We start from the raw sequence: 27,951 nt of genomic DNA on the forward strand, positions 1-27,951 counted from the left end.
ATGTTGTCTCTGGGCCCGTGTTGTTTTGGATCTGATCGTTAGAAAAGCTAAAAGTGATGTTAAACGAGACAGTATACACAAGGCATACAGCACTGCAAGTGGGCCAGGGTTAGGTATTCAGCCCATGCTATTTCCCTCTCTACATTTTCTGTTGTTTCAAGAGTAGCTGGGTACATGGGTAGATGTCTTAAGTGTTTTAAATAGTATGTTCTATGCTGGAAGCAATCAAATTTATTTTATTATATCTTCCTTCTGCTTCCTGCTAGCCATATTAGATGGTAACAAATAAATAATAAACATATGAATAATATTTATCACATAGTATGTGGAAGACACTCATTTTTATAATACCCCACAATGCATGTACCATTATTATCCCCATTAAACAGACGAGAAAACTGAGATTTAGAGAAAGCTTTTGAGAAAGCTCAGGGAAGGTAACTAGCTCAGGGTCGTTCGGATAGGAAAGGGTAGAGTTCAGACAGGTCAGATCTGACTTCAGAGCCCGAGTTATTAGTCACCTCGGTCTCTCACATTACTGGGGCTATAAAATTTCTGTGCTTTATGAAGATGGAGCTTTTGCTGATTTTATGTACTTTTCATACCCCTTCATCCCCACCTCCTCAGCCAAGTTTGCCTTTCTGAGCATAGAATCTGTTTTTCAAGTTTTAGGCTGAATGCTTTTTTTTTTTTTTTTTTTTTAGATACAGGGTCTAGCTCTGTCACCCAGGATGGAGTGCAGTGGTGCAGTCATAGCTCACTGCATCCTCAACCTCCCAAGCTCAAGTAATCCTCCCACCTCAGCCACCTAACTAGCTGAGACTATTGGCACATGCCACCACACCCAGCCAATTTGTATACATTTTTCTTTAGAGATGGGGGTTGTACTGTGTTGCCCAGGCTGGTCTTAAACTCCTGAGCTCAAGTGATCCTCCTGCCTTAGTCTCTCAAAGTGCTAGAACTACAGGTGTGAGCCACTGTACCCAGTCTTTTATGGGTCCAATCATTCACCTTTCCCTCTATCTATGCTTTTATCATGCCACGTTTTCATTCCTTCCCAAAGAGGCAAGTACAGTTTCTCACTCCCCAATTGATCTCTGGCATGGCCACATAACTTGCTTTGGCAAATGAGCTGTTAACAGATAAAACACAAGCAGGGCCTTGAAACATACTTGTAGACTTGACTTTGTACCTTGTATCACCACTACAGGAACTCCTCCTGGGTAACTGCTGCCCCTGCCACCCAGGTCCCAAAATAAATACACGTGGAGCAAACAAGACCTTACCTGGAGTGAAGGAGCCAAGCTAGTTAGACTTACAGCCTGAAGCACAACTGCACTGCTGAGCCCAGCTGAGATGCTGCTCCCCAGCCAATGCATAGCCACTTGAACAATATATGCTTACAGCTGGATATCACTGAATTTTTGGGTTGTTATGTAGCCATATAACAACCAGCAGTATAAAGAAGCCAAAAATATGTGGCACTGGCTTTGAGTCTAGGTAGTAAGTGAAAAGGGAACTGATATATAAGGGATTACAGGTCCCTGCTCAGGTGGAAGCTTCAACTGGGCAAGGAAGGAGTGGAAACCCATTTCCTCTAGTCTTTATATTCCCCCACCAGAGTTTTGCTCACTGAAGCTCCCTCTGTGGTGTGGCTAAAGGAATCAGCCTAGATCAGGCAGAAATCCTCCAGTTTCAGGATTCTTTTTCCTCACTCTTCTTGAAAGCTTTCACATGGGCAACAACCTGGTCTTGCCTCCAAGAAGATGTAGGCATTTCCCACTGTCTCTGGGTGCCTGTGATTCTTCAGCATGCAGAGATGTAGGTGGGATATGTGGTCTCTCAGTAGGCAGCTGGCCTCACCCAAGCTCCTGTCTGGATTTGGAAGCCAGAACATATGCTTTCAAATGTGCTAGAAGGAGAAGTGACATAATACCAGCTCCCCACAGGTCCCCTGACCGCAAATAGAAATCACATTTGGAAGAGGAACTCTGCTCCTTCCTCTCTGTAGGGAACTTTGATTCCTAGATTTAATTCTTTCCAATGGCCTCTGTTCTCTCCAACTCTTGAGCTACCTGAGCAAAGAGGGAAGCCCTACTTAAGCAGACCACGTACCCTACCCTGTCCATGGTGTCTCCAAGCCCATACCACTCCTCACTCCAAGTTGGCTTGGGCTCCCTCTCTAGCCTTGCGCTCCAGAGTTATATTTCTCTGCCTTGGCAAGATGACATTTGTTAAATTCTTCACCCACTCATGGGCTAATTTCTGCATGATCAGAATAATTTCACAGATAATGATTTAAGTTTCACGTGGTCAGATAATAAGCAATTGTTTAAAGTTATATATTTATTATCAGAGACTTTCTAGAATTCAGAGAGATTATTAAAAATTATGTAGAACAGCACTTATCTAAATTTTATGAACACACAAATCACCTAGTTGGTAAAATTGGGCAGTTCTTACCAAAATGCAGCTACTTTGTTCTTTTTTATTGTTGTTGTTCTTTATTTTTCTCTCTCTCTCTCTCTCTCTTTTTTTTTTTGAGACAGGGTCTCATACTGCCCAGGCTGGAGTACACTGGTGCAAACACAGCTGACTGCAGCCTCTAACTCCTGGGCTCAAACGATCCTTCCATCTCAGCCTCCTGAGTAACTACGGCTACAGGCATGCCACCATACTAGGCTAATTTTTTAATTTTTGGTAGAGATGGGGTCTCACTATGATACCCAGGTTGGTCTTGAACTCCTGACCTCAAGCAATCCTCCCATCTCAACCTCCCAAAGTGCCAAAATTCAGTTTTGACTTAGTAGGTTTTGGTGTGGCCTGAGATTCTATGTTTCTTACACTCTCCCAGGGATGTCAATGGGGCTGGTCTGGGAACTACAACTGGAGTAGCAAGAGTTTAGATGCTTCCCTCATTTTAAATAAGAAACTAAAGTTTTAAAAGACTTAATCAATCCATGACAAATCCAGGGTTAGCATCTGGTCTCAGGATTCTCAGTCTACATTCTGTTCCTAGGCTATAAGACACCCTAGTCTTGTGCTGTTCAATTTATTAACCATGAGCTACATTCAGTAATTTACATTTAAATTAGTTAATATTAAACAAAAGTTAAAATCTGGTTCCTCAGTTTCACTAGCCACATTTCAAGTGCTCAATAGGTGCTGCATTATACAGCGTAGATATAGGCAATTTCCATTATTTCAGAAACTTCCACTAGGCAGTGCTGCCCAGACTCTAAGACAAAGGAAAATGCTTGGGGAAATTTTATCCTTGTTTTTGCATTCCAGATCTTGCTGCATGTTTAAAAATTAACCATGAATCACTACTGCCCACACCATCCCACATCACACACTTTCTTCTCTAAGGAGAAGCATCAGGAAGTTTGAGATTGTGTGAAAACTGGGTACATGGAAGACTTCAGGGAGAGGCTGTTGCTGCAGTGACTGGTGGCTGGGCAGGTCTCTCACTGACCTTTCACTTGTTGCTCGGGTCCCCGAGTGTGGCTGGCGACACTGGGCATGCTGACGTTGTTCCTGTGGATGTACTTGAGAAACACCTCAGCGTTCCGCCGAGCCAAGGTACAGGCCTGAGAAAGACAAAGCTGTGAGGCCCCTGTCCCAGCAGGTGGCAGATGTATGGAATCCAAGACACTAGAGAAGGCATACCCTCTTCTGACATTTTCTTTTCCTTTTTTTTTGTTTTTTGTTTTTTTTTTTTTTTTGAGACAGAGTCTCACTCTTTTGCCCAGGCTGCAGTGCAGTGGCATGATCATAGCTCATTGCAGCCTCGACCTCCCAGGGTTAAGTAGTCCTCCTATCTCAGCCTCCTGAGTAACTGGGACTACAGGCACCCACCATTGCACCTGGCTAACTTTCTGCATTTTTTTGTGAAGTTGGGGTCTCACTATGTTGCCCAGGCTGTTATTGAACTACTGGGCTCAAGCCATCTGCCCACCTTGGCCTCCCAAAGTGCTAGGATTACGGGTGTGAATCACGGCACGCAGCCCCTCTGTGTGCTTTTTGGGAGGCTCAAGAACCCTGAAGGAATCTGGAAGGAGCAGAGCTCTGAAAGTCACCACTGCTTAACAGAGACTACAATTCCAATTTATGGAGCTAACCCTTCTAAGCTTTCCTTCTGTCAAGTGAAGAATTATTCATTGTGCTTCTGCCTGTTCCATCTCAGATGAAAATCAGAAATCAGCCATCCCTTGCTTGTCTCTATGTTGACCAAGCATTACTAACACTTACTCTTACCCTACTTTTCCTCAGACACCAGAATGCCTCTTACACGACCACTGGTGTAAGTCAGGAAACATAAACCTGCTTTAAAATCAGTGTGACTTAGACTTGAGCAAGTAAATTTGGTAAACATATCTATTAACCCTACATTTTAAAACTAAATGGAAAAGTACCAACATTTTTCAAACTTATTTGCCCATCAAGTCCCCCTCTAAATATCACTAATAAGCATCCTACTGTTGAGAAATGCCAGTCTGCATAAAGAACTAACAGCTGTTTGTTACATCAGCTACTCAATTTATGATTTATATTAGCTGTGGGGGGCAGAGGAAGGGCTCATCACATTCTCCTTGTTGTACTGATGGACAAGACTGAAGCCCAGAAAGGGCAGAAGTCAGAAAGCAACTCAGATGCAGCATCTGGGATGACTGACAGTATTTCTTGTTCCTCTCAAGCCTAGTATTTTCTGGATTTCTCTACAAAGCAGCGTTTGTTTTCTGGTTGTAAGTAATAAATACTAGCATACTAATTTTTAATCTATAGTTTTCAGAACTAAATTATCTCTAGATAAAACTGAAATTTTATTTCATTTTTTTGAAATTGTATTTCATTTTTTTTGAAATTTTATTTTATATTTTTCTTCTACATACCCTGAAGTGTTAAATTTTAGAATCTTATATTTTCCCTCTGATCCTACAAACTATATAGTTAAAAATTATTATATAATTAATAGAAACATAAAATTAAAATTATAAATAATTTTCTGGTAATATAAAAAAACCAGCAACAAAGGCATCTGGGGATATCTGGTACACAAATGCCTGCTAGTGAGTCCATGAACACTGGGGGTCCGAATACAACAGCTTAATGGTGGTCTTAGCCTAAGGAATTTCAAATAGATCAACTAATGAATACAAAAAGCTCATATTCTATCTGTTGGTTGGGCATATAATTCCCACAGTGATAGGGAGCTTCTCACTATGGTTTTGGGGACATATGGAAAACATCAGACCAGAGGATTTTCTTATTCTTTCTTCAAAAGAAACATTTTCTTTTAATTTTATGAAGAAATATTTTCTACTTCTATTTGAGATTTTTATATGCTCGACTTAAATTGTTTCATTTTAAACTTTGTTTTTTTAATAGAAAAAAAAACTTTAAAAAATCATCATAAGCCCTGCACAGAAGAATTTCTCTTTAGTCTTATTAATAAGAGCTGATTACTAAAGGTTCTGACCAGTACAGGTGCAGATACCAGATGGCTGGTAGGAGGGCAGGGAGAGGCCAGCTTAAAAAAATAATAAAAATTATGCTCAAAGTGGTGGTGAAGTAGAGAAAATCCCTAATAAAAGAAAGGCAGTTAATTACAGAATGGAATATAATCAATGGCAACATGTCAGGGTATAAAAATGATCTCTTCTATTCCCAGAAACCTGAAAGGAAGCAGAACATGAAAGCAAGAAATCTGAGAGCAAATGGAGCCTTTAGATGAGCTTGAACACAGAAGAGAGGAGGCGATCAGAGGAGAAGACCAAAGGCTGGGGAAAGAGGCTCACAAGGACGTCCCACACCAGCTGACAGTCTGTGCAGAGCAGGCCTGTGCTTCCTCCCTCAGAAAGCAGGGCTCTAGGAGAATACCTGGAATAAGGCATTTTTTCTCTTAATACAGAAGAATGAATAGTGTTACGTGTATTGGTAATTGCTAGATTGATAAATAAATAGGGCATCCAAATTCATTTCTTTCTTACCCTAAATTTTGTATCTTCCATTTATAAAATATTTTAATCGTGTTTTATATTTAAGCTTGTATCTTTTCAATATTACTATAAAAATAATTTAATTAGCAAAACACAACTGAATGAAACATGCCTTTTTCTCAGTTAACAATATCCATGAGATACTGGGATATCTAGATTGCAGCAGATATCCCAATTATTGCCTGACTATACAAAAAGTGCTAAGAGAGAAATAAATGTTGGAAGAATAACCTCTCACCCTTTCACATTAACCAGTCAACATCTTCACTATACTCCCCTCCCCCTTTAGGGAAGAGGTCAGAAAAAAGGAGGGGATAGGAAGCATGTTTGAAGCTCTGTATGTTCGTGTGTGTGTGTGTTTGAGTGTGTGAGTGAGAGAGAGAGAGAAAGGATGAAAGAAGGCCAAGGCCAGGAGTCTGAGCTCTTGCATGACAATGTGCTCTGACCTTAAGAAAAGCCTCCTTTTGTTCCAAATGTTTGCTGATGAGTGGAATGACATGGTCAATCTCTGCCGCTGGCCCCAGCTTATCTCGTCCACCACACCAGTCCTCATCTCTCCGGTATTCTTGCTCTAAGCTCTCCAGGACACTACACACCTAGTGAATCACAGAAGAAAAGACTCAGTAAATTAATTAGGAAGTATTCTCTGAGGACCTTCATCCTATAGAACCCTACACATGTGACATTTTTCATTTGAAGTTTAGTGCCTCTCAGACATCTAAGAGAAGCCCAGGAGGCAATGACGGTCCTGTGTCTGAAACCGGGGAGACATCATGACTGGAGATACGGATTTCAGAATCTTTTTTTTTTTTTTTTTTTTTTTTTGAGACAGAGTCTCACTCTGTCACCAGGCTGAAGTGCAGTGGTGCAATCTCAGCTCACTGCAACCTACGCCTTCCGGGTTCAAGCAATTCTCCTGTCTCAGCCTCCCAAGTAGCTGGGACTACAGGCGTGTGCCACCACGCCCAGCTAATTTTTGTATTATTAGTAGAGATGGGGTTTCATCATGTTGGCCAGATGGTCTCTATCTCTCGATCTCGTGATCCGCCCACCTTGGCCTCCCAAAGTACTGGGATTACAGGCATGAGCCACCACGCCCAGCCCAGAATCATCTTTTTATGAAGGTTGATGACATTACCTAGGAATAGCAGGTAGAGTAAGAAAGTAAGACAGTCTAGTATCTTTGGAGTTTCAGTGTTTTTATGTATTGTATTGTTATAAACTCACAATAACTATAAATTAGGTAGAACAAGAAATGAGGTTTGGAAAAAGATACTTGACTTGTCCAACCATCTGTACTTGTCCCATAGTAAGTAGCCTCAATCAGAGACAAAAGAGGAAGTTGCCTATGTTGTATGGTTTATGGGTCATAAATGAATGTCATCTCTTTCCTTCAATGGGGAAAAATGTCTCAAAAAATCCAACCATAAGATATAACATATCCAGGACCTTATTACAAAATACACATTTCCTGCAGAGAAATAACAAATTTGGGTTAACCTAAAAGACAATTAAGAAGCTTTTTAGTTCTAAAGATGCTGAGAGGCCATGCTAAGTGACCTTACAAAGGAACTCAGAAGAGAGCAAAAGCATTCTGAAGGGGGTTTGGAGGGAAATTCAGACTGGGTCCCATGGTGTAAAACTCAAGGCAGTCTAGTATTAGGACCTAGGGTAGGATGCAGAAAATTGAAACTCATATTCCTACATAGCCATCCCTCCTCATCTGTGGGTTCTACATCCATGATTCAACCAACTATGGATTGAAAATAGTCAGTTAAAAAGCATGTTAATAGCCGGGCGCGGTGGCTCAGGCCTGTAATCCCCGCACTTTGGAAGGCCGAGGCGGGTGGATCACGAGGTCGAGAGATCGAGACCATCCTGGTCAACATGGTGAAACCCCGTCTCTACCAAAAATACAAAAAAATTAGCTGGGCATGGTGGCACGTGCCTGTAATTCCAGCTACTCAGGAGGCTGAGGCAGGAGAATTGCCTGAACCCAGGAGGCGGAGGTTGCGGTGAGCCGAGATCGCGCCATTGCACTCCAGCCTGGGTAACAAGAGCGAAAGCTCCGTCTCAAAAAAAAAAAAAAAGTATATTAATAAAAAATAATACAAATGGCTGGGTGTGGTGGCTCACACCTGTAATTTCAGTACTTTGGAAGGCCGAGGCAGGGAGATCATGAGGTCAAGAGATTGAGATCATCCTGGCCAATATGGTGAAACTCTGTCTCTACTAAAAATGCAAAAATTAGCTGGGTGTGGTGGCAGGCACCCGTAGTCCCAGCTACCCTGGAGGCTGAGGCAAGAGAATCACTTGAACCTGGGAGGCGGAGGTTGCAGTGAGCCAGGATCACACCATTGTATTCCAGCCTGGGCAACAGAGTGAGAGACTGTCTCAAAAAATAAAAATAAAAAATAATAATAACACAAATAAAAACAATACAGTATTACAACCATTTATATAGCATTACTTATAATACTTAAGCATTGTAAGTATAATTAATATAAGTATCTTATAATACTTAAGTATTATAAGTAATCTACAGATGATTTAAAGTACATGGGAGTATGTATACAGGTTATACGTAAGTACTATGCCATTTTATAGCAGGAACTTGAACATCTGAAGAGTTTGGTATCTGTGAGAGGTCCTGGAACCAATACCCCATGGACATGGATATTGGATTTCCTTCAATAGACTTTGATTACTTGTTTGGATATGGCAGCAGGGAAGAACAGCTATGACTATCCTTGGCCTTCTCTGAGAAAATCTTTTGATGGAAGATGTCTTTGATATCTTGCTTTTTTCTTTTTTTTTTTGAGATGGAGTCTAGCTTTGTTGCCCAGGCTAGATAGAGTGCAGTGGCAAGATCTCGGCTCAAGGAAACCTCTGCCTCCCAGATTCAAGTGATTCTCCTGCCTCAGCCTACTCAGTAGCTGGGATTACAGGCACCTAATGCCACATCCAGCTAATTTTTGTATTCTCAATAGAGATGGAGTTTCACCATGTTGGTCAAGCTGGTCTCGAACTCCTGACCTCAAGTGATCTACCCGCCTTGGCCTCTCAAAGTACTGAGATTATAGATAGGAGTGAGCCACCGTGCCTGGCCAGATGAAAGATGCCTTTGGATGGGCATTCATTGAGCTATGAACTGAACTAAAAGATGTGCTGAAAGCTGTCCCAGGAAGAACACCCTCATAGTCAGACATGCTTCTCATGCCATGAGAAGATCTGTCACTGAACTTGAGGTGACTTCTCTAGTCCCAACTCCAGCACCACACCTTTCTTTCTGCAAGGCCTGAAATGTGCAGGCAGGCTCATGTTTTGAGATAAAACAGCTTATAGACATGCAAAATTTTAATAAAAAGAGTACTTGAGATCTGTCCCATGATAGGACTGAACTTAGGACCAAACAATTTGGGAGTTAGAAGAAATGAAAAGATTATTAGGTATAAATACTTTAATTTAACACGAGAGGAAAAAGAAATCCAGAGGGGTAAAGTAACTGTCAGCAAGGTCACTTCAGGGTAAAATTTCCTAACTCATTCCAGTGCCCTTTACCATCTTGATCCATCTCAAACTAAAATGTGTACATAATAATAGACAGAAATTAAGCCTCATTTGTTTCCATATGGATATTCAGTTGCCCAGCATCCTTTGTTGAAAATATTTTCCTTCATTCGTTTTGTCAAAAATCAATGGACTGTATATATGTGGATCTATTTCTATAACCACTATTCTGTCTCATTGTGTTTATTCTTACACCAAATACCATTGTCTTGATCCCCGATGCTTTAGAATAAGTCCTTAAATCAGTCAGTGTGACTTGTCCAACTTTGTTCTTCCTTTTTCAAAATTGTTTTGGCTGTTCTAATTTCTTTGCATTTGTATTATTTGCATTTGCATTTTATTTCCATATAAATCTTAGAATCAATGTATCAATTTCTACAAAAAAAAAAAAACTTGCTGGGATTTGATTGAGACTGGGTTCAATCTATAGATCAACTCAGGAAGCTCTTTATCATCTTAGTCTGCAGTTCCCCTCTTCTGTGGCCATCAAAGGAGTCATCCCTCTTAAACAACAGAAAGGACTGGGAGAAGCGATGGAAACTCTAACACTGGCTACTGGGACCTCTGATACACATGTTATATTTGCTCCAATGCAGACTTTCTGATGGTCCCTGTCAGTCACCCAAGGAGAATGATTCTGATTTATTCAGAGAATTCAGAGGAGGAAACTACTGTACACTGAATAAAATTACTCCTGTTTAAAACCTCTGTTTCATAAAAAGAACTCCCTAACTGCGTCCGAGTCATTAAAAAAATCCTCGTAGCCCTGTGCATATTGCTGTACAGACCAAAGGAAAACAGGCTGCATCTTTATGGCCCTGCTGTCCCGCTCCTGCCTTTTCTCCCACACAGCACCGTCTTATCAGGTATGTTCCTAGTTCCACAATGACAGAGAGCTGTGTTTCCAATAGATTGGGGGCCCCAGGAATGAAAGAACCATGTGTTTTTCAAGCAGTGCATAATGTCTAACTGTAATAGATTTAATTATTGTTCAGCAACTATTCATTCTACTCTTCTAAGCTTCATAAGAGGTACTGCTGCCTCCCTGATGTTGGCTTGGCCATGTGACTTGGTTTGGCCAATGAGAGAACAGAGAATATGACACAAGCAAAGACTTGAAATGCACTTGTATGGTAGATTTTGGATTCTTTCATTCCTGCCTTTAACTATAAATGTGCCTGAGACGGCTTCAGGTCAAGAAGGACAAGAGACATGGTAACAGATCTAGACCCAATCTGTAGCTCAAAGCCTAGTTCTACCAAGCTCAGCCAAGATCAACTGAACCCTAGATACCTAAGCGCCAAGATCAACTGAACCCTAGCTACCTAAGCAAAAAAAAAAAAAAAGATGCTTACTGTTTTCTATCACTGAGTTCTGGGAGAAATTTGTGAAAAATAAATCACAAGGTCCAGTGCTTAAATGGAAAGGATGATAAAGAAGCCAACTGTGGTGTTTCCAGAAACCATTCTTCATATGTTAGTACCTAGAGGACTGGCTTCTCGCTGACCTAAGGACTGCACATTTACGCTCCAAGGCAGAAAGTAGCCCTCTGTCAACCTCAGCCCCACAAGCCCCACAGCCCTTTCCCTCACCTGTTCAGAAGTTTTGTAAAAGGCCACAGAGGCATTGACCAGTTTTAGTCGGTCTTCCATCTTCAGCATGAGCTGCTGCCAGTGGAGGGCCACCTTTTCAGCACATTCCCGGATGGCATCGGCATCGTAGTGGCCAGCCTGGAGCAGCACCTCGGCTTTCTGCTGTACCTGCAGGGCGCTCTGGTGCGTCTTCTGCAAGGAAGTGGCATGAAAGAGGGACTGGGCACAAGGGGAGGAGAGAAAGGTCCGTGGGAACAACCCAGGCGTGGTATGGGAGGGGGTGGAGTGAGGCGTGAGTGGAAAGATGCAGAGAAGTTAAAGAGCTTTAAATAATTGATCCATGTTGTCATGACCATTAATACATCATTATTTTTAAACATATTAAAAAATCATACATTTTTATTAGCTAATTTCTCAGGACCCTAACTCCTGTCCCCATTTCTTTTTCCTTGCAGCACTCTAGATTTTAAGGACATTTCAGTTTCTATAGTAGAGAAACAGAAGTTATGTATCAATCTGCTCCCTAATTGGTTCATAAATTAAATTTCCTTTACAAATTGAATAAAATTGTACATTGAGTTTTCACAGGAGGTTACTACCACAGTCCCATTTTATAGATTAAGTATAGACAGCACATGAAAAGAAACCGTGTAACACAAATCTCAGCTAACAATGCAATCATTTAAAAGATTAATAATCAGTTGAAACGGATTCCAGCTGAAGGAATAAATTTGGCAGGTTAATAAAGCTAGAGAGTAATCTCCTTACATTATCCCTTAATTATTTACCAGGAGGGCAAAAAAGTGCAGGAGAAAATTCACCTCAGTGTTATTTACATAACCCTTAAGGAGTTATACACACACGCACGCACACACACACATATATGTGTGTGTGTATGTATGCATATGTGGAAGGTCTATTTTCTTTTCTTATCTTTTTTTTTTTTTTTTTTTTTTTTGAGACAGGGTCTTGATCTGTCACCCAGGCTGGAGTGCAGTGAAATGGTGCAATCGTGGCTAGCTGCAGCCTTGAACTAAGCTCAAGAGATCCTCTTGCCTCGGCCTCCAAATAGCTGGGTAGCCAGGACTACAGGTGTGTGTCTCTACACCTGACTAATTTGTTACTTTTTGTAGAAATGGGGTCCTGCTGTGTTTCCCAGGTTGGTCTCGAACTCCTGGCCTCAAATGATCCTCTGGCCTGAGCCTCCCAAAGTGCTTGGATTACAGGCAAGAGCCACCACAGCTTGCCAGAAGTTCTATTTTTTTTTTTAATGCTTTCTGATTTAGGCTACATATGCTATGTGTTCTCTGAGTTTATATTAACTGTAGGAGGTGGGGAGAACTAGGGTGGCAGGAAGAGAACCAAACGGAATTCAGATTTACTAAGACAAAATACTGACGTGGATGATTCATATGAGAATGTAAGAGTCCTAATGACTTGAAAGAACTACTATCATTCCAACCTCAACTGTTGGGATTGTTCCAGACTAATGGTATAGTACTAATTTGGCCTTTGCACTTTGAGAAAATGATAGTTCAGCTGACAGTGAAAAAGAACAGCTAGAACTCAGTAACTTACTCCAAATTATTTTCTTTTTTCTTTTTCTTTTTTTTTTTTGAGACAGAGTTTCGCTCTTGTTACCCAGGCTGGAGTGCAATGGCGCGATCTCGGCTCACCGCAACCTCCGCCTCCTGGGTTCAGGCAATTCTCCTGCCTCAGCCTGCTGAGTAGCTGGGATTACAGGCACGTGCCACCATGCCCAGCTAATTTTTTGTATTTTTGGTAGAGACGGGGTTTCACCATGTTGACCAGGATGGTCTCGATCTCTCGACCTCGTGATCCACCCGCCTCGGCCTCCCAAAGTGCTGGGATTACAGGCTTGAGCCACCGCGCCCAGCCTCCGAATTATTTTCTACCCTTCTTCTTGGGCAGCAATTCTGGATAGTTCCCAAGAGCTAATCCACTCTGCACTCCCTGTGTCTAAGGACAGCCTCACTCATTTTCACCTATACCTCTCCCTGATTCCTACCATGATGGTCCCCCACCTTCATTCCCGATTGCAGTCTACATATTCTCATTTATCTTTTCCAGTCTATCCCCCACCTCTGGCTTCTCTTCACTCTCTCCTGAATCTGTATTCAGAGTTAGCAATGTTAGCATGACCTCCTCTTATGACCTAGAATCCTTCACTGCCTGCCTTTCCACTAAGTCAGCCCTCAATCCTGATGACCACATCAGCATTTGGGTTCCTAATTGCAGAATGCGGCTAGAGAGAGTACACTAGTGGGTAGAAACGATCCACTACAATCCCTGGTTTTCTTTCTTTGTCTTACTTATGGGCATCATTTTCTTTTCCTGTCTCCTAAATGTAGAGGTATCAAGGTCAGTTCTCCCACCCCTCCCACCCACTGCTGCGGAGCTTTCATCTATTCCCTTGGTTTCTATTATCTTCTCTTTGCAGATGATTCCCCAGTCTATGTCTCTTGTCTGACATCTGACTCTCTTCTTTAGTTGCTCTCAGATGCAAGGGTGAGTTGCCTGCACAGATCTCACCCTAGTGAGCAGCACTGATTCAGTTGATTTAGCTGTCTGTCCCACGTCAGCCTGGCAGAAAGATGCATTCTGTAAAAGTGACCTTCCTGGAGAGAGGAGGGGCCTTTGTCAGCGAATGGAAAGGGCTTCACTGTTGTATTAGAGCCTCTACCTCCCCCAGACAGCTTCTCAAGTTCCACAGCTGAAACTAAACTCCTCCTCTCTTTAAAACAGTTTTCCCATGGTAATCTGCCACTTCTGTTGGCACTCTCCTTCTCTCTCCTCCTAGGATTACAATCTTGACATCATTCTTGCTTGCCGTTCCCCTCTCCCCAATCCCAGCCCAGCCCTCACCACTTTATACACAGACTGTTGTGGTGATGATCTAATGAGACTTCTTGCCTTCCAGTTCTAATCCAAAAATTCATTCTTGACATTTTTAACAGATCCCTTTAATTCTCTGTAATGGAAAGTACTAGCATTATGTAACTTCTAACATATTTTCCGGTTCTAAAACTCTCATTTTATGCCATAAATGTCACTACCTTCTCTCAATTCAAGTCTTCAGTGGTCTTCCCATTGCTAGTCCAAACTTTGGAGGCCGTCATTAAAAGGCCCTCATTACAACACAGTCCCAAACTACTTCTATAACATGATCACCAATTAGTTCCTTACAAAAACCCTTTGAAAACACACCATGTACTTTCTTGCTTTTGCTACCTTCATTCTTCCTGCCTTTAATAAATGTCCCAAGTCTCTCCCCATATATGTTCCAGCTTTCCTTTGAGACTCAGCTCAAGTCTACCCTCCTTGGATGAGGCCTTTTCAGAAAGCCTGAGACTCACAGTAAACCACCCTCTTCTGAACTTCTATGTCACTCATCTAACACTTGGCTGATTCTCCTTACTTAGACTGTGACACTCAAGGCAAGGATGGTTTGAAAAATCATAAGCACTGTGCCTCTCTGCATATATTTTCTAGTTCTCTCAACATGACTACAAGGTGGATATTATTATTCCCATTTCACAGATTAAGAAACTGAGGATCAGCTAGCTAAGTGACTTGCCCAAACACATATAACCCAAAGATGTAATGACACCAGAAATAAGACTCATATTTGACCTATCTCCAAATCTGTGCTCTTTCCACTACATCACATCATTTTATCTCTAGCAATTAGAACAGTATCTATAGTATCTCATTTAAAGGAAGGGTTCACCAAATGAACATTAACAATTATAATTATCTGCCCTCTTCTCAATATCTAAAATGAGCATATAAATTGTTACCATAAAACAGTATTTTTCTCTGACAGTGGAGAAACAAACCTTGATTCCTACAATATATGGAAATATATACAAATGTTCTTTCTTACTTTGAAACTCATTATCATGTAACAGTCCTGGGACCATCTTCTCCCTTTAATTTCCTAAATGATAAACTCTTATCTATACGACATAATCTTTGCTTTGCTAAGCTTAACTCATTATTTTGCACTTATTTCTACTCCCCATTATCTAATCCTATTGAGTGCTACATTCTTAAGACACAGATTATCAAGGACATTAATATTTAGTAGGAGTACTCAGGAGAAAAAGAAAATGGAACTGAATCAACTGAATTTATTATCCAGTTTTAACTACTTCTGCTGACATAATGCTTATTCTTAAAATGCATAAGAGGATTTCAAAGAACAATAGATTTTGAAGTTCACAGTTCATGAAGATTCATCAGCTACATCTTGGATACTAACAAATAATATTTCTGGGTTTGTCTGACAAAGCTGTTTCTTTCAAATGCTCTGTCCTGCTTTCCATTCTGAATGGCTCTGGGGAAGACTTCTTGAAACCAAGGCTACTCCAGGTAAAAATCCTGAACTTCCTTAGAAAGACCAAAACCTTCAACTTGATGAGGTCACTCAAGATATTACAAGTTAGCAAACATTGTGGTTTGCCCATCACAGTTCTAGTATATGCCTATTTTTCTGGCTTAGTTATTAATAATTCTCTCCTTCACTTTTAAAGAATGTCATTTAAAGAATAAATTATATGATCATCCCTTTTATAACTTTTTAATTTTTCTGGTGGAACCCCGGGTTCTTTCTGAGGGTTCAAGAAGTCAAATTATGCTCCCCACCAAGAATCACTGTAAAGGCCTCCAGTAACACTGTCAAAATAACTTAAACCAAACCCAACTGTTATCACTCCCTTTGAAATAGCTTATATCTTCTCTGGCGTATTTTCCTTCTGATGGAGAACCTAGTCTGAACTGACACACTTAAGGAGAAGTGCAGGCCACCTGGAGAACAAGCATATGTTGCAATTCTAGTTCTGTTCCCTTCATTGTTCTAGCCAACACAGACTCTGCCTACCTTTCATTCCCAATATCTTCCAGAAATCCTAACTGCTCTGCCATGCCCTCTCCAGACCAAGTGGCCTATATGTCAACATCAATTCCAATAATATTTGATCAAGTGGTATCCATATAGAAACCCAGAACTGATTAAGAGGTGTTTATGCTTAGCGAGCCTCTATTCTGTAAAGATGCAACAGCATCTGACACAAATGAATACATATTGCATATGAATTTTATGTGGGATGTAGTCATTTCAAGCACTGTGAATACATTTACCCATGCTTCCTCACAAGCTCATTGAGATGCTCACGTGTGTTATGAAACTCAGTCTTACTTGTCCACCATTGGATTAAGACAAACCTTTTCATTCAAGATAAGTAAAGAGGAGGTATGGCCAAGAGCTGTCTTCATTCTAACCAGCATGCCTCATAACTGTGCTATACCTCTAGTCTGATTGCCCAGCCTTCATTTTCTTCGTTGCTGCTTATGACTATGGGAACTTGACTACTGTGTGCCCGATTCTTTTTTTGTTTCTGAGACAGGGTCTCACTCTGTCACCCAGGCTGGAGTGCAATGGACTGCAACCACTCAGCTCACTGCAACCCCCATTGACTGGGTTCAAGCAATTCTCCTGCCTCAGCTTAGCGAGTAGCTGGGATTACAAGCACCCACCACCACATCAGGCTAATGTTTCTGTATTTTTAGTAGAGACAGGGTTTCACCATGTTGGCCTGGTTGGTCTTGAACTCCTGACTTCAAGTGATCTGCCAATCTTGGCCTCCCAAAGTGCTGGGATTACACACATGAACCACCATGCCTGGTCCTGATTCTTGATTCTAACCCTAATCATACTTTTTCTTTATAGTGAATACATCCTAACACTGTGATATTTGGGTGTGTCAGTTAGCTACAATAGAGACAGCTGATGATAATAAAACTTATTTCCTCTGGTTAATTCCTCCTTAGAAAATGATTTGCTGATACTGTGTGCACAATATAAAGTTGGTTTTTGAATCTCAAATCCCAGACAGTTCTTCTAGTACTAGTAATGGTTCCTAAGAAAATATCATGCATCTTAACACTATGTTTATATATCCAAGATAGTTTCTAGGAAATTAAATGGCTGTAATCAATCAATACTAGTTTAAAAATGGTTAGCAATCAGTTGGATTACTGCATAAAAAGACAAGCAATTAAAATTGTATTGTTTTGCCATCATTGTTGTAGAAATGACTCAATAACAATCTTTTTTTTTAAGTAAAAGATAACACCTTTGCATTTCTTACACACTCAAAAGTGGGTTAAATTCTTTACTGAACCATAAGTAAAGAATGTCTTTGAAGTTCTCATTCTGTCTCTTTTCCCACTGGTAATGAACTTATTTTATTTTTAATATAGTTCCCATGGTTCATTTCCTACTCTTTTTCCTACACCACTATAAAGCAATCAGTTCAAGTCTCTCTGGAAAGGACAATGTCCCAGTAAAAAAGGATAGTTAAGGGTACTTAAAACAAAATTTATGTTAGATTATCATACATGAAGTTTTATTTTTAATAGCCTTCCAAAAAGTCCCTGTTGATGAACTTCCGGTTGCAATTTATTTTTAAATATTGTTCTACCAGCATTATTGAACAACTACTTTGAGCAGGGTAGACTATATCTGGTGCAATCTGCTCCAACAGTCATTATCCTTGTTAAAAGGCAGACTCTGACAATAGTATCTAAGGGTTACATGTAAATCTAAGGTTTAAAAATAGGATCCTAATTTATAATGACCTTTGCACTTGTTTATCCTCAATCCTGAGTGATCTTGACTGGAAATGACTTCTAACCTTTTAGTTTTACATTTCCTCACATGGTACAAATCTAGAATGTATGAAAAAAAAAAAAAAAAAAACCAATGTACCAGTGGTCTTAAAGATTGAAGGTACAGATATGTAACAAAGATTCTCATATGAAGTGTGAATACTTGTGTTCTAATACCAGGCCTCTCTGGGGGATGAACCCCTGCATTTGCTTCCCTATCAATTCCTGGGTAAGATGAGGCTCCCTGGACCATCCCACTAGAAGAGGTACAGCCTTCACTGCCTAAAGGGACACCCATACCTCAGACTCACCCTGCCTGAGGTACAGAGCAGAAAGAGGAAGGGAGGATAGTGCAGCCAGATTTGGGTGTTACCTCGATGGCCAGTTGGAACTGCTCATGCTCCCGCTGCAGCTGCTCTGCTTCCGACAAAGAGCTGGCATTGACCAGGCTGGCATTGAGCATTGACTCTCCATTGCGGATCCATCCCAGGACCTAGGGAGTTAGGACAAGCACACAGGTGAATGGCCTTCTGCAGCTTCCCCAGAGCTGTTGCCTCCTTTCACCCAGACTTCAGTCAGAGAGAGCTTACTATCTTTTATCTTCTGTTGGAGACAGACAGGAAGGGTCTCCATAACTAAACTGGTAATCTCCCCAATCTTAGTGAGCACCTGTGCCATAAAGTACTTATTTTTTGTTCCAGCTTCATTCCCAGCTCCAAATCACCCCTCTGTCCCAATTTCCTTACCCACTTAGTTTAAACATTACTTAACCTGGTTGTACTGTATGCATGTCTAAACTTCTTTCTAGAACACAGAATGGTATAAATAAATAAATTCCATCTGCTGGTATCCTTTTATTTTTTATAAGGTCCAGTTCAAGTAACAACAACTTATTTGTTGTTACAAATCTTTACAATCTCTTCTTCGTCTAGTGCAAGTATATCATTTTATATGTACCACATTTATGGTATTCACCACAGACTTCCTGGTTCTGTTATTTCAACCTATGTTTCATCCTCCCCTGAGAACACAAACTTCCTGAAATCTGGGGCAATATATTATTCATATTTTAATCTCACAGTACCTGGCACATACTTTGCACCTAAAGGGTGTGGTGTAGTAATGTTTTTGAAATAATGGAGAATACCCAGGTCACACCTGAGCAGTGAGTCTGATTTCCTCTACCTTGCAAAATAACCAAGAGTAGGCAGGTTTGAATTTCAGTAGGTAAACAACCCAAAAAAGGAGAAAAGAGAAAGACAAGCAAAATAACAGGAATAACCCATATTCTGGATCAGAAAAAGGGGAGTAAGCTGTAACACAATTGACCTAAATTATTTAGACGCTATGGGTAGGCTGAATACAACTTCTACGTCATGTTAACAAGCACTGGGAGAAAGAAAACTCAATAAGGGATTATTAGGATAGAATAAGAAACAGCTGACACCATCTAGACAGTTCTAGGTAAAATGGGGATGTGGCAATTATCCAGCCAATAAAGTCAGAGTAAATAATGCAACTGGAAGAGTTAGGCTCTGAAAACCTACCTGATGTCTGGTCACCAGAACACTGTCAAATACTTTATTTATTAGGGAGTCTGAGAGTTTCCTTAAAGAAGAAATAAAAGCTATTCTGAAATTTCAAGATCAGTAAATACCACCCATATGTCACCTCATGCCAAAGGAGAAGACATCACTATGTGTTTGAGATTTGCTTTCAGATTTTCCTCCCCTCTGCTTATTCACATTAAACAATTAGAAAATACCAAGCCCACTCTCGTGCTCCATAACTCAAAGGCACCTCTCGAATTTCAGCTCTGGGCAAAAAATGACTCATGCCTTATTGTACATAGATAACATCAGGGCATAAATCCCACTGAAGCTGGGCTACTTGGATTGAGACATTAATTCATGGCCAGGCTGGCAGATTGTAGATGAAATGCCAATCTGTAAAGCAATTAGTTACAAGAAATAACTGCTCAGAGTGTTCACATGAAATCCCTGTTGTCACTGGTGGACTGTGGATGGCTGGCTAGAGGTACTAATGTTTTTGAAAAGTTGCCTGTAACTTTGGGCACATGCATTCATAGACTGCATGCCCAAATGCCTCATTTCTTTGGGAAATGAAGTTCACAAGGTCCCTCCGCCATGATTCATTGCATTTTGTTTGGTCTGAAGACGCATTTGAGGGTGTCAGAGAAATGGTTTTTCCAAGTGCATCACACATCAATGCCTATGGGACAATATGACTCCCTTTGGGCCTCTTCAGTTTTGTTAGAATATTTTTCTCTCTAGTTTCAGCCAACAGGAAACATGAGTTATAGCTATGGTTGTGGGATCCCTATTTACCACCTTTCCATTTAGAAACATCATGGGTTTCAGTACCTACTTTTTAAAGTACATTGCATCATTTCCTTGTTCATTTTTATTTACTAAATGCTGTTTAAAAAGGCATCCCAGGACTTTAAAGTGGGAGATTTGACTTTAGGAAGCTAAAAATGCATGGTAGTTTATATCCATGGCTTAGTTCCAGAGTGGGACTTATCCGTATGAATGAGTCAGCCCTCGAAGTAGAACTGGCATAGTAGAGAAATAACATAAAATTTGGGGTCAGATTATCTGGCTTTTTTTTTTACTTACCTGGCAAAATCACTTAACCCCTCTGAACCTCAGTTCTCTCATCTGTAAAATAAGGATAATTGTACCTTCCCTTTATGCATTGTAGGGTTGATGCAACAATGTGTGAAATGCAAAGTCTGATGATTATGATGGTACTGGTGGTGATTTTTAGTTTAGAGCAAAGCTGGGAAAAAGTGATTATTTATACCTCTCTCAATGAGAAGAGAGATTTATTCCAGAATCTGTATGAGCTTAGTGGCATATTCTGATGTGATGTAGCTTCCTTAGCTGTTTTGTCATCATTATTCTTTTACTCTAATCACTGATAATCCTTGTTGGTATAATTTTCCATTACTGCTGTTTTTCATCTTCCAAGTTCATAAAACTGGCTATTCTGTGTGCATACAAATGTGTGCAAGTTAATAAATATCATAATTAAAATGAGAAAATGTTGGTTCTATTAATTTTGAGCTGTGTGACCTTGCAAACATCATTTAAGCGCCCTAAGGCTCAGTTTTCTCATCTGTAAAATGTGAACACTTTCCTTGCATAAGGCACAGGGTAAAGAGAAAATAAAATAATTAATGTAAAATTATTTTTCAAACCATAAAATGAATATTGACATTGAGCAATCATTTTAGGCAACAATTTACCCAATGGGCTAGATGATCTTTAAAGATAATTTCCAGCTCTAACTTCTTTCAAAACTCAAAGACTGCCCCTACATCCATAGGGTATCCAAGAAAATCAGTTATGCAGAAATGAAGGACTGAAAGAATATCACTGCTTAGAGACTTAAGAGCTAGGCCCAAAAGAGTTCAGCTCAGTCTGAGCTTGAGCGAGGAACTGTATATGCAGATCTATTGCTTCTTCAGGCCAGGGAAGTTCAGCTAAGTCCAAGTCAGGAGACTGGATTTGAGTAAGTGGATGTGGATGTCCACAAATGGTGATGCCATTTAAGCTGGGCTGACTGAGCCTTGTAACTACGTAGGCTGGGAAGCCGCCCATAGATGGCTGTGTTCTCAAGGTCATACCTACAGCAAAGTTATGAGGCTGTACTTAAGGCAACTGACTCTAAGGACCGCTACCGTAGATGATTTATCACAGGGCATAGTTGTTTCTGAAACTCTAGCCACGGGAAAAATAATCAGCTCTTCAGATGGTAGCAGGGAGCCTGTCATATGTCCATTGTTGCTTAGTTCTAAAAGTCTGTGGTCCGTGAGACTGTACATGTTCATCCTTCATGGTTTTATAGATTGTGGCCATATGTCCTCTTAATTATCTCCATTTTGAAACAAAAGGATGGTACTTGTCCTGTTGGCTGCCACTCTTTTGGATCTACTACAATTCCTCTCTTTAATATTCAGTCAACAGAACCGAACACACTATTTTCCACAGGAAAATGAGAACAGGCTGATATTTTCTCCTTTGTCTTAAACACCCATCTTGATTATATGCAAATTTTGGCCAGCATTTGGTACAAAGAAGCAAATTAAGCCAATGTCTTTAGTAATCAAATAAATATAACTTATTTCTTCATAGCTTAGAGACACAACATTTTATAAATCCATTTTAGTTTATTTTCCGCTAAATGCACTGCTTTGCAGGAATACGTATGGAAGTTCATTTAGTTTTATCCTCATTAGATAGGTCTTTCAAATCTTTCTGAATTATCTAATAGATGTGAGGTCATCTTCACCAGACTAGTAATTTTCCCGGTAGCTATCAGAGCATTCTGTGGGGTTTGGACAGTAATTTGGCATTGTGTGGTCTAGGGATCTGCACCATGGTCTGTAATTATGGAGTGGTTTTCCTTCAAGGTCCACCATTTCTCTAGGGTTGTTTGACCTATCTATCTTAGATATAAAGTCCTATATAAACCCTCAGAAAGAAAATCAGTTGCATCAATCAGTTTCATTTGTTCTGAGTCCATGAACATAATTTTTAGTTTAATGTCTATGCCTTCCTTGCTCTTCAGTGCTTCGGTTTAACATTATTTTGGTAAAACTACACTTAAGGTTATGATGAGCCATGATCAAATCCAAACCTTTAATCTATGACCTCTAATGACATAGTTGTATTATAATCCATTATTGTCCTCTTCCTTTCTTCCCCCATTAATGGTATTTCAATTAAGGTGTCCTTTTTCTTTCTTTCTTTCTTGAGACTATATTCAAAAGAGACTCTCAAGCTACTGTCTAAATTTAGCCTCACTGATCAATACTGACATCTAAATTAACTCCCTTTTTCCAAGAGTCAACAGCTTCCAAATCAATATTTCCTGCTCCACCAATTTCCATCAAACGCAAATGTCTTCTCTGAAACTGGATCAGAGGACTCCCTAAGGAAAGGGTCTACACTGACAAGGAAAACAAGGCTGTCTAATGAGGCATGGTGGCTTAACCAAGCAGCAGTCCCTTGGCATCTCGAGGGCCACTGCCCTTTGCAAAGGGTTTGGTAGGTTTCCTGAGAATCTGATTTGAGCAATTTTGCAGTCTTGAAACTACAATCCCACGGTGTGTCATTTCTGTCATGGTAGGGATAAGGACTTTTCCCACCCCCACAGAATAATTACTTTTTTATCTTCCCACTCATGAAATTATAAATGGGAAAGTATACAGATATTAGTCCACCCCAGATTATTTATATAGAGACAGTCTACTTCCCCATTTGAAAAAAATACTTATCATCAGCCCAGTCTCCTCCTATACAGAATGTGTAGTTGGAGAAGGAATATATTTCTATTTTAATAACAGCCAAGGAAAAGAGAATTAGGGAGTTGACTCTACCACTGATGCTGGAGAAAAATAAAAACCAAGGACAAAAGAAAATTAATATAGGAATGATTTTTCTGTTATCTGTTTTGTTCAGATGGTCATTCCTACCACCTTCCACTGATGGAAAGAACCAAGTAGGAGCGACAGAGGACTCCGATGACCTGCTGGAGCCCTGCTGACCTCAGACAGGTGCCACCCTCTCCATTAAGCTTAGGCCATGCCTGTTCCTGTCTTCTCAGAAATGGTACTGTTGAGGTCAGGAAAACCTCAGACCGTTCAGTTAGAGGGATTTTTTCTTTATTTTTAAATTTTGAATTGATAAACATAATTGTACATATTTATGAGAAACGTGATATTTTACTACAGAGAGACAATGTGCTGTGCACATTGTAACTGGGATAACTATCACCTCATTTATTTGTGTCGGAAACATTCAAATTCCTTTTTTTAGCTATTTTGAAATAAACAATAAATTGTTAACTATAGTGACCCTACTGTACTATATCACACTAGAACATATTCCTCCTAACTGTAATTTTGTGTCCATTAACCAACCTCTCTTTATCCTTCCCTCCTTTCTACCCTTCTCTATGTCTGATAGCCACTACTCTATCTACTTCTACGAGAACAACTTTTTTGGCCCCCACATGCATGTGATATTTGTCTTTCTGTGCCTGGCTCATTTCACTTCACACAATGTTGGAAGGCTTTTATTTCTCCTGGGACCACATGGCAAGAGTTGGGGCCAGAAGAGGCAAACTTTCGGACCTTGGATTTAGGAGGACTGGGCTAAAGTTTCAGCTAACTAGTCAAGAATCCTTGAGGAGCACGCATCCTATGGTACCTTAGTTTCCTCATTTGAAAAGTAAGCGTAACACCACTTCTCACCATGGGCATGTTCTCTTGAAATGAGATCATAAATGAGAAAGTACTTCTCATATGAAAAGAAAGTCCAATCTTAACTACTAAGTTGCAGAATTTGCATACTCATTACTGTTCTGGGCCTGCTAGGATTTCCACCAAGTCCTTATGAATAACAGTTCTCTCTGGAGACTCAGATGTGATCCCAGTGTCATTAAGCAGAAACAACCTGGAGGGCAGCACTGTAACCCCGCCTTGTTTAAGGCTCAGGAATTTAATCTGTGCTGAATACAGATCTTTAGCATGGCGTGGGTGGGCTGTGGCTCAGCACTGATTGGAAGAGATGGGGAGTGGAGAAAATAGTTTTTTCATTATAATAAATGACAATATGATAACGAAGACATAGGCATTAAAGCAAGGAATATCCTTACTATAAGGAATCAAGCAACAATTAAACAAAATAAAATGCTTTTGGCCCTCATGCTAAATCAATAGGCTAAATTCTAAAACTTCCAGCATGGGGAGGTATGGTTTTCTGAAGAAAAAAGGTAAAAGCTCTAGCAGCTGGTATAGACAAGAAAAAAATGTTTAAAGGAAAGATGTTTCTCTGCTTAGGATGGTAGAGTGCAGCAGAAAGGGGCAACCACAGGAGTGATGTGGTGCCTGCCCTGCCGGGAAGCCCTCTGGGACCCATGGAAAGTGGTGGTGTGCTCTCTCCTCAGGGTGACCATGGTCTGCTGACCTCCTAAGCTTCAGTGGCCTAATCTATAAAATGGGAATAAAGTCTTCTTCAGAGAATAGTTGTGAAGACTGATGTAGATGTGTATAGCAGGCCCACAGCACTCAACAAAATGGAACTATTATTATAATTTTGCTTCTTTAACGCACCCTCCCACATTGTCCAAATAGTAATTAAAACAATTACCACTTAGTCTGTTCTTAATATGTGTACTTCTTGTTTTTTTTTTTAAACAGGATCTTTCACTGTCTTCTAGGCTGGAGTGCAGTGACATGATCATAGCCCACTGCATCTTCAAACTCTTGGACTCAAGAGTTCCTTCTTCCTTAGCCTCCCAATTAGCTGGGACCAGGAGCATGCACCACCACATTCAGCTAATACTGAAAATTTTTTGTGGGGTCTTACCATGTTGCCTAAGTTGGTCTCAAATTCCTGGCCTCAAGTGATTCTCTTGCTTTGGCCTCCCAAAGTGTTGGGATTACAGGCATGAGCCACCATGCCTGGCCAGCTTGGTCATTGTGTGTATGTTCCCACAGGTTCCTAGAGATCTAGGTATGTCTTTGGATAAAATGCCTAGCATAATGCTTCATGCAGATAAGTTATTTTTTCTTTTTGAAATCAACTTTAATATGGTGAGAAAACTTTCCTATAATAGTCATACACACTTTGGAAATAGTGATGGTAATTGCTACTAGTTATTGAATATTAACTATGCATCAGGCACACAGGCGCCCCAAATTAATTAGCCTGACTCTATATCCTAAATATGTTTATTGATAAATGATTTGTATATTTCCCATGGACTGCTTGACAGGCTTGAGGACAGAAAGAAAGAATAGATTCAGTGACTGAGGACGACTCTGGAATGGATTGTTATATAACAGATAAATCATGCGTTTGTTCTTTGGGCTATTGCATCATTGGGTCTATTTGTTACTGCCGCCAAGCTTTCAGAAACTAATACAAGCAGTCCTTAATTTACCTATTTTTGAAGTGCTGGTTACTTAAAGGGGGACCAGTGGCTCTGTATGCCTTACCTCATACCAGGAGTAGGTCCAAGGTCAGGCTCAGCTGGCTGAGAAACCCATGCTGAAGGAAGAAGGCCTGGGCTTACCTGTTTGACTTCAGCCTGGAGGTGCCGTAATTGGAGGCACTGCTCTAGCCGCTTATGAGTTTGCTCTGCATTGAGCTCCAATTCATGCTGCTTCTCATGGAGAAATTCCAGTAACTCTTGTACCTGGGCTGCCAGATCAATGTCTTTCTCACAGATCAACTCAATTCCTGATTTAAAAAAATGTAAACAATTAAAAACCAGCTAGTATCATGAAGGCTACATTTCCTTCAATATGCATAAGAAAACTGGAATTTGGAAACAGCCTTTATTCATACCCTCCCAAACTCTAAACATTCCTCTGTAAAACTGGGTACCACAATAGGCCCTTGTTTGGGATGCTAAGATTATGACATCTCTTTTGTATTAACTAATCCTTTGCTCAAGAATTCCTTTTCAACAGATGATCAGTTCCTTATTATCAACAGAAATTACAGTTATCTAGAGGTTCATCCCTAGACATAACAGCACCCAGCAATTCCTGCTGGGGGATTTGCCAACACCCAGAATATTCACAAACAAGCCTCTAAATCATATTGGAAAACAGAAAACCAAACCAAAAGATTGTCTCAGTACTTCTGCCAACAACACACTTTTTTTTAGCTGGTCAGATATAATTTATCATTAGATGGTAAGTTCACTCCAATGAGAGTAGATGCACAATAGTGATTTTTAAAAAATTCCTTTTAAATTCCCTGCAAGTGTTGCCCAGGTACAGTGGTGATTTTCTTAGCCAACTACTTAGGTCCTCTAAAAAAGGAATTGTTAGAAATATGTGGTAGCTCTCATATATTATTTATAAAACTCAGACAAACACACCTAATAAATAAAACCCAGCAACACCACGGGGATAATGAGAGCTTATTCATTTAAAAAAAGCTTCACATTAAAATTGTGCCCACACAAGGAGAGTTTGCTCATTGTTTTTCTACTGATTTATAATTAGTAAGCTCAGTCAGTCACTGACAAGTGTTCCCAATGTTTATGTATAAACACCCAACATTAATAAACTGTCAACCATCTAACCTACAATGGGAGGCTTGAGTCAATATATGCCAGCCAGAAGCTGTGGCCCTGCTCCTTGTTTACCTCCTTGTCTTACTTTTCCTATATACTTTTCCCAATTCGTGAGCACAGGGGCACACGCACACACATCCTCTCTTCACCATGCCAGTTCTCCTATTTATACATTATCACCAGCAGGCCTAATGAAATGAATCAAATGAATTTCTGCCTCAGAAATAAACTTTGAGAGAGCAAAGGAACTGCTTTAGTAATCAAAGTCATTCTCTTCACTAGTAACTTGAATTTGATTTCTTACTTGGCTCTCAAAAACTACATGAAAAGTATACTAGATTTGATTCCTTACTTGGCTCTCAAAGACTACATGAAAGTGTACTAGCTTTGGAACAGTCCTGAGTTGGAATCCTGACCTTGGACAAGCTACCTAGACTCTCAGAAGCCTCATTTTTCTCATATGTAAAATATGAATTTACATATCTACCTACCTCATAAGCTACCTACCTCCTAAACTTGTTGGATTAAATGAGATGATTCATGTAAAGTATCTCACATACACACATATTACTGTATACTCGTGGCACACAATAAATATAGATCACTGTTTCTTTGACCTGTGGCTTTCCTGACTCCTGACTCTCACCTTAAACTTTCAACTTTCTGCCTTCTTACATTCATACCCTCTCTGTTTCTAAATCTCTCCGACTTGTTGCAAGTTGTGACCCATGTTGTTTCTTGATTTGGATTGTCTACATATTTCTTATTCAGCCTTGCTTAGATCCTTAGCCCTGGGAAAGTCCTAACTCTGGACTGCTTGTTTATTCTGATCCCTGAGTCCACCTGGCTCTGCAATTTCTTCTGTCCAAATCCTTTCCCTGGCTCCTCATCCAACAATCTAGACTCAATGTAGCTTTGGTCCTGATGCTGACACTTTGTCCGAGATGCTAAAGAACAAGATTCCAAACAATGAT

At 40.2% G+C, this 27,951-nt stretch overlaps 1 protein-coding gene across 26 annotated transcripts in view; it reads right to left on the reverse strand.

The window, feature by feature from the left end:
• KALRN (kalirin RhoGEF kinase) overlaps nucleotides 1-27,951 on the reverse strand; it is a 711,287-nt gene that overhangs the window by 285,501 nt on the left and 397,835 nt on the right. For 18 of the 26 annotated variants that reach the window (XM_039477077.2, XM_074404213.1, XM_039477075.2 and 15 more), the window contains exons 15-19: nucleotides 25,964-26,130; nucleotides 18,228-18,347; nucleotides 11,162-11,380; nucleotides 6,446-6,595; nucleotides 3,476-3,590 (exon numbers count right to left, since the gene is read on the reverse strand). In XM_039477077.2, coding sequence (XP_039333011.2) covers nucleotides 3,476-3,590; nucleotides 6,446-6,595; nucleotides 11,162-11,380; nucleotides 18,228-18,347; nucleotides 25,964-26,130 — 771 coding nt within the window. The remainder of the gene's footprint in view (nucleotides 1-3,475; nucleotides 3,591-6,445; nucleotides 6,596-11,161; nucleotides 11,381-18,227; nucleotides 18,348-25,963; nucleotides 26,131-27,951) is intronic. The other 8 variants (XM_039477078.2, XM_039477076.2, XM_074404216.1 and 5 more) reach the window with 1 other exon arrangement.

Source organism: Saimiri boliviensis, chromosome 8, assembly GCF_048565385.1.
Source record: "Saimiri boliviensis isolate mSaiBol1 chromosome 8, mSaiBol1.pri, whole genome shotgun sequence".
Classification (NCBI taxonomy): Eukaryota; Metazoa; Chordata; class Mammalia; order Primates; family Cebidae; genus Saimiri; species Saimiri boliviensis.